The following is a 7,576-nucleotide window of genomic DNA, read 5'->3' on the forward strand; positions in this document are numbered from 1 at the left end:
CCAGATCTAGCAGTTCATATATTCCACCCTTCAGTGTAAGTTTGTGATCTGAAGCGATTTGGAGTAACACTTTATCAAGCAAGCTTATTCTTTTGTTTTCAGTAAATATTTTTGTATTTTAGTCATATTTATTCTTGGTGTTTAGATGTCCTCAAGTGGTTGAAATTATGTGAATTATGTTCAGTGCAGGGATAGGGCTTCACTCTTGTGTGAATTTGATGGCATCTTACAAAGTGACTGAAATGCTTCAGACATTCACTACATTGATAAGATTCATTTTTTATAATAATAATCTTTATTTTTATATAGCGCCTTTCATAGTGGACCACCATCACAAAGCGCTTTTATAAGATACAAAACTAGGGTGTGTGGGCTATGCATCAGCTGCAGAGTCACTTACAACAACGTCTCACCCCAAAGACAGAGGACAAGGAGGTTAATTGACTTGCTCAGGGTCACACAATGGATCAGGGGCTGAGCAGGGATTTGAACCAGGGACCTCCTGGTTACAAGCCTGTTTCTTTAACCACTGGACCACACAACCTCCTTTAATGAATCTGCTGGTGGATTTTCAAGGACCTAAAATTTGTGAAACTCTTCCCACACTCAGTACAGTGATAAGGTTTCTCTCCTGTGTGAATGCGCTGGTGTGATTGAAGATTTCCTAACTGTGTGAATCTCTTCCCACACACAGTGCAATGATAAGGTTTTTCTCCTGTGTGAATGCGCTGGTGTGATTGAAGACTTCCTAATCGATTGAAACTCTTCCCACACTCAGAACAGTGATAAGGTTTCTCCCCTGTGTGAATGCGCTGGTGTGACTGAAGACGTTCTAATCGCGTGAAACTATTCCCACACTCAGTACAGTGAAAAGGTTTCTCTCCTCTGTGAACACGCTGGTGGATTTTAAGGTTTGATAAACGACTGTATCTCTTCCCACACTCAGTGCAATGATAAGGTTTCTCTCCTGTGTGAACGCGTTGGTGTTGTTTAAGATTTTGTAACTGCGTGAAACTCCTCCCACACTCAGTGCAGTGATGAGGTTTCTCTCCTGTGTGACTGCGCTGGTGGATTCTAAGCTGTGATAAATGACTGAAACGCTTCCCACAATCAGCACAGGGAAATTGAGTCCCTCCTGTGCGATTCTCTTTAGCAGCTAGAGAAGAAAAAGAAACCAAGGTTATTGTAAATCATTCTTACACATTCACTCTTCTGCAGGACTTCCCCTCATAACCATGACCAACTCCTAGAGTGAATTCTGATGAGAATACAGACAAACCTGCTTCATATCACTCCTGTTAATACCAGCCTCCTTTCATTATCATCGCATTGCAATTTGCCAGGCAAAATATAATGGGTGTCAATAAGGACAAATGCTTGAGACTATCACTCTGATTATTAACACACTCTGATTAATATCACTCACATTTACCAGCCACTGATTTCCACCCCTCTTAATATCACTGTGAGGAATACAAGTATAAGATCAGGTTTACATGCAAGTGCTGTATTGAAATGTTTCTTCTGGTGACACTTAGCAACCTGACTGGATTTGGCATCACCCACTGATGAGACATGTGATCCCAGCACCACTATAAAGCTGTGGGAGCAGCACAACTGCAAACAGTCTACCAGAGACAGGGAAAGATCTAACAGCATTGGAAACAGGTATGATAGTGGGTGCACATCTAGCAGGGGTCACAGTAGCAAGGACAGTTATGTTGCAACTTGCAGGCCACTGACATAGTGGTTAGTTTAAAATGAGCTAGAATGACCAAACACGTCAATCTTCAGCACACTTCAGAGCTTAGTAACCAGTTTTTCCAAGATTAATAGTCAGCTCAGTGATGCTTGTTTTGTATAATTACCTCTAAATCCCAGTTCACATTCAGGTGGACGATCATCACACAGGCTGGATCCCAGCTTGTTGTTCTCCTCAAGTGTACAGGCATTATTTTCAGTAGGATCTTCCTCTGCGATGGGGACACATTCCTGTTCTATGAATTCCTCTTTAACAGGAACACATTCCAGTCGAGGGACCTCTTCATCTTTAACACACGCCAGCTCTGTAACCTGCTTTAGACTCGCACACCACTCCTGGTGAAAGGACTCCTCTTGTGTGTAAACTGCTTCTATCCTTGACCCCTCCTGTGCTTCAGATTTAGGCATAGCACGGCTCTCTGTGGGATCTGTGTGAAAGAAGATTATAACTCTTACTAGAGTTACAATCTAGCACAGCTGCTCCTGACCTGCTATTTAAAAAAAAAGTGTTGGGCAGCAAGGATTTAGCAGCCAAATAGTGGACTGTGCCAGCTAATTGAAATGAACTGTGATTTTTGTAATAAAATTCTACAAGCTACATTTGGAAGTAAACACTGTGTTCCATCTATTGGGAAAACAGCTTCTATAACTGCGAGTGAAAACAGTTTTCAATATAAACTGTGAAAAACCTGTGAAAATGACGGCGCAGATCGAAGTCACAAAGGAGGACATGAAGTCTGAATTGCCAGAGATGCCAGGGTTGTTTCAGTGAAGAAGGCCAGCGAATGTTTTGGTAGGTGGATAAAACCATCTGACCTGCCTGCATCACCCTGCATTATTTTTATGTATTCTGCTCTTTCCACTGTATTTAATGCACTATGCTTTTTTTTTACTGTATTTCATGTAATATGCATTTATCTATTTAAAGTATTATGATTTTCTTGCATTTACTGCATCTTGTAAAGAGCTTTGTAGACGGTATACATCTTATGAGTGATTTTCCATGTTTTCATGTTATAGTGTATGTTTTTGTAAGAATAAGTATGTTGTAGTTTGATAAGGTTACATTACTAGGGCACTAAAACGTCTCTGAACTTTTGTGACAGTAATAATGCTGGAGATATTGATCCCTGTTAAAAGTAATCAGGAAATTATCTAAAAGCAGTTATGCTAACCAGTTAATGTTAGTATATATATTTATATATATATATATATATAGATATATACATATATGATATATATGTATATATATATATTATATATATATGTTATATATATATATATCTAATGATATATATATATATATAATATATATATCTAATAATTTTACTACATAAATGTTAAATTAGCCACACTTCTACAGTAGACGAGGAATGTTTTATTTATTATAGTTTTTTTCATTAATAATATATCAATCAAAATAATCAAAAGGTACCTTGTGATTTAATCACTGTCTATTTATCTATTGCTCTGTCTTGTTGGGGACAGTCATGCACTGCCATTTCTGTGATTTTAGTATTTTGACTGTCTAACAATGTGAATGCCTTACATATGTCTTGTACATGTATTGTGCTATGTACAATAAAACAATGACGCATGTTAAAATACATTTGCAAGAAGTAACCTTTATATATCTGGTGTTAGAAGCTGAAAATGAAATTGTGAATTTCTTCGCATGTGTATAATTAAAATTATTTTAAAACCATTAATTTGAAATAATACACCCTAGTTCTCGTTCTATGTTTAATATGTTATACAAGTGGTAAAGAATATGCAAGATATTTGACTGTATTACATTTGCCTGTCTAACAGGTGCATCTTCAAAATGACCCCAAAGGGACCAAGGTTGAACGCAAGCCATCAAACAGACAATATGCTGTGACTCCCAGAGTTCTTTCCTTCATTTCTGCAATTGTCATCTGTCAACAACACCCTGGCCTTCAACTCGAAGGATTCAAGGTAAATAAAACATTACTTTATATTATAATTGTATTCCTTTTGACATGTTACATTACCCAGTATGTTATAGTATTTGCATTGTTTGTGTTTTTCATTTGTGTTTAGTGAAGCTAAGACAGGCTTTGATAAGTGTAACCGCGGCCATGGAGAAAACAACCCTCTATTTCCCAACCACGGCTTTGTTAACTGCGGGGGTTTTCAAGACTGTAACCCCTGCGGTTGGTGAGGGATTACTGTAATTAAAATACCAGGTGCTGAATATTTCAGTTTTGTTTCCTTATTTTGAGTACATTTGCACAGACAGATGTAGAGTTAAAATACTACAAATATATTAGCTTATCTACATCAGTACAGTTTTTACAAGAGCCCTGCAGCTCATAAAAAACTGTACTGGATCAAACTGCAATGTAGTGGGAGTCTTATTTCCATCCCAGCAGTGTTACGGTTCCTTCGTTCTTTCCAAAGTTGTGTAAAAGTACACACCGTGGCTCTCAAGTATTAACCCCCCTTGGACTTTTCCACATTTTATTGGGTTACAACATGGAATCAAAATGGATTAGGAGTTTTTGCCACTGCTGAAAAATCAAAGTGAAAAATCAAATCTACAAATTGTTCTAAATCAATTACAAATATAAAACACAAACTAACTGATTGCATAAGTATCCACCCCCTTGAGTCAATATTTGGTAGAGACACCTCTGGCAGCAATTACAGCCATGAGTCTGTTTGGATAAGTCTCTACCAGCTTTGCACATCTGGACACTGCAATTTTTGTTCATTCTTCTGCAGCTCTTGAAGACTAGGGTTGGCCAGTCCTGTTATACACCATGCTTCGTTAATCTTTCTCCACTGCTGGGGAGTTACAGCGGCCCTCAGGAAACACTGTTCCTATGAACTGCTATGAAGGTATGGTGCGATTATGTTGTAAACTTACCCTGTATTTCATTTCAATTCATTTTAAATATGGTACCAAAATAAAAGTGTGTCTATATTTTACCAAGAGGTGAAATTGACCATGTTGTGCCAGTAGGCAGTAGTGGCATTTACAAAAGGACCTGGTGGCTCTTCAGTGGGGAATTTCAAAAGCTTTCTGATGAAGTACAGTTAATGTAACAAGCAGAAGGACCCCCCCCACCACCACCAAATGCAGTGCATTCCACAGGCTCTCTTCCCCTGATGTAAATCCTGTTTCCGTGGAAATGAAGTAATCAATCGTATCACAGAGTGACAGGGTGTTGCCACAAGCACGTTCCAAAAATGCCGGGGAAATTACTGATGGGGAATGTAAACAAACTGGACAGCTTCTGGTGTACCCCCTCTATAGATGTGCATTCCAGTTTCCCTCACCTCTCTCAGTGATGCTAGAAGGTGGCGTTTCCTCCTGCAGGATCCGCTCGTTGGCCTGGTCGCACCCCAGCTCAGTCACTTCCTCCTTGATCTCAACAGTCCTGTCTGCAGAAACAACCCATCGAACAGGAAGCTCTGGGCTGAGGTGAGCTGCTTCCATCTCAGAAACTTCCTCTGAGTGAGGCTGATCCGTTCTCACTGAAGAAAAGGAGAATATATTTTAAAAAAATATATTAAAATTCCCCTGTACTTTGGCTTATGCACAAGACTGAGGTAACTCACAAAAAGCACATGGGGCTATTCCACCCCTACACCATGGGACCATTCTACAATATAAAACTCTGTTACATTAGATAACCACATACCAGACTGGTGAACAATGCAGGTAATAAACTGCAGCCCTATGTGCCACCTTTCGTGCAATACTTGCAGGAAACTTAACACTTCTAAACTGTATCTAAGTTATTATGGAATAAACCCCACTATCGATGATTCTGGGGAAACACACACACACACACACACACACACACACACACACACACACACACACACACACACACACACACACACACACACACACACACACTGCTCTCGTTGCCTCTTTCTAGCTGAGACTGAATCCTCATCAAACTCAGCTGGCTTTTTCTGAAGTAGGATCTCTATTGTCCTTTTTTTTGCTGTGTCAAATTACGATAAGTTTACCTCTCTCTACAAGCGGCGTCAGTAGCTGCCGTTTCCTTCTTTAACTCGATCCCAAGGCTAACTTTTCACAGCTAAACCGCCTCTTTTAATTAAAGAAATGCAGATTTTTTTTTTTAAGTCCTATTTGTTGAAAAATCACATCCAGCACCAGCAGCGGCTGCAGCGTTCAAAGCTTACAGAGCACGCCCGGGACAAAGAGAGAAGAAACTGGAGACATTTCGGATCCAAAAAACCCCAGGAGCTTTGCACAGGAAAACCCAACGTGGCTCCTCCGCTATCCGGCTTCAGAACCTCTCCCCCTCGCCACCCCAGGAGCCAATCAGCTTCGCCAGACGGGATCGAGAACGCTTCGGCAGCCAATAATACGCGAGGGATCCGCCCATTTCGTTGCAGGAAATTGAAGCTTGTTTTGTTTATGCTGTGAGGGAGGGAGAGAGAGGGGTGCAGCCGCTTCTCTTATTAACTCTTTTTTTTTTTTATCACCCGCTGTTTAAAGTGTTTAGGTTCAAAAGGGGTTCCTAATGATTTATGAGTTGTTTTCATTATTAGTTTATTTACTGAGTTCTGAAACAGAGTCTGTTTTCTATTTGATTTAAGGGCCGCAGCTCCACAGACTGACTATTTATTTAACACACCGCAAAAAAGAGGTGATTTTATGTGCATGTTAATTCTCCAGTAAAAATATAAAAGCAGAGGATCCCTCTACAAGAGTCTCAATCTGAACCCGGCGAGGATGGACTTCAGCGTGTCCGTTTCGCTCTTGCAAGACGAGCTCGGCTCTGCCATCGAGCACGCAGTGAAAGCGGCTGTAGACACCGTCTTGTGGGAAATCACAAGAGTTGTGGGCAGTAAATTGAACGAGTTTCAGATTGCAATGGCTGGGAAGGAGAAAGAGAATGAAAGGCTGAAGCTGAGATTGGAAATATCAGAGAGCGAGTTGAAAGCGGTGCGGGAATGCATGAGCGCTGCAGATGCGGACAGTAACCAACCTCTCAGAAACATGAACCCCGACTGGAGTGAACAAGACTGCCGCAGGAACGGGAACCGGGGACTATTACAAGGTGAGATTGGTTTTAATTTTATTTATTTTCTTATACACCGATAGTAGCGTGTTGCACGTCGGTGCAAATATTGTTGGGTCGCGTTCTGATTCATGCCCAGAGGGTGTGTGTCATATTTAACATTTTTTTTAACGATTAGCAATGAAGCGCTGCAAAGGGTTCAAGGTGCCGAACCATTTAGTGACCCAACATTTCAGAAGATGGTGCCTCGGGAAATGCTTCAGTCAATTCGGTGTTTTGATTGAGGCTTCCCGATGCAAATGACAAAGCCTCCCTCAGCAGGCGAGCAGTGAGTCTCAAGAGTCAGGTGAGTAATTCCAGTCATAAGCCTGAGGAGCTTTAGAGATTCCTGGAAATGGGAAAGGTGAAGCCTCTTGAATCTTGACTTGGTTGTGTTATTAGAGGACACTCGCTGTATTCCTTCGGTGTTGTTTGCTCCAGTGGGGGTAAATATTTTTTATTGGGGAATTAAAAACTGGGTAATGTAACTGGGCCCACAATATCTATTTAAAGATAAATTTAAAATAGAAACACCTCCTCGTAAATTGTTTCAACATAATGATCCAGTGACATCTGTCAGTATAATTCTGACAAGGGTTGGCTTTGTAGAGGAACCGGGCTAGTAAGTGAGAGTTATAATGTTGTGCAATTTTCTTTCACACAGATCCCAGAAAGAGCCGTGCTGTACCTAAATCTGCAGCACAGGAGCGGCAAAGGATAGAATCAGTTTACACACAAGAGGTGTC

At 40.6% G+C, this 7,576-nt stretch overlaps 1 protein-coding gene across 1 annotated transcript; it reads right to left on the reverse strand.

Annotated features, from left to right (window-relative positions):
- Positions 1-478: 478 nt before the first annotated feature.
- LOC121305858 (gastrula zinc finger protein XlCGF7.1-like) lies at positions 479-2,747 on the reverse strand. Its single transcript, XM_041237510.1, has 3 exons — positions 2,713-2,747; positions 1,869-1,888; positions 479-1,156 (listed from the first exon to the last, which is right to left on the reverse strand). The coding sequence occupies exons 1-3, from the start codon at positions 2,745-2,747 to the stop codon at positions 549-551; spliced, it is 663 nt and encodes a 220-aa protein (XP_041093444.1). The 3' UTR covers positions 479-548.
- Between the last annotated feature and the right edge of the window lie 4,829 nt (positions 2,748-7,576).

This window comes from Polyodon spathula, chromosome 45, assembly GCF_017654505.1.
Source record: "Polyodon spathula isolate WHYD16114869_AA chromosome 45, ASM1765450v1, whole genome shotgun sequence".
Taxonomy (NCBI): Eukaryota; Metazoa; Chordata; class Actinopteri; order Acipenseriformes; family Polyodontidae; genus Polyodon; species Polyodon spathula.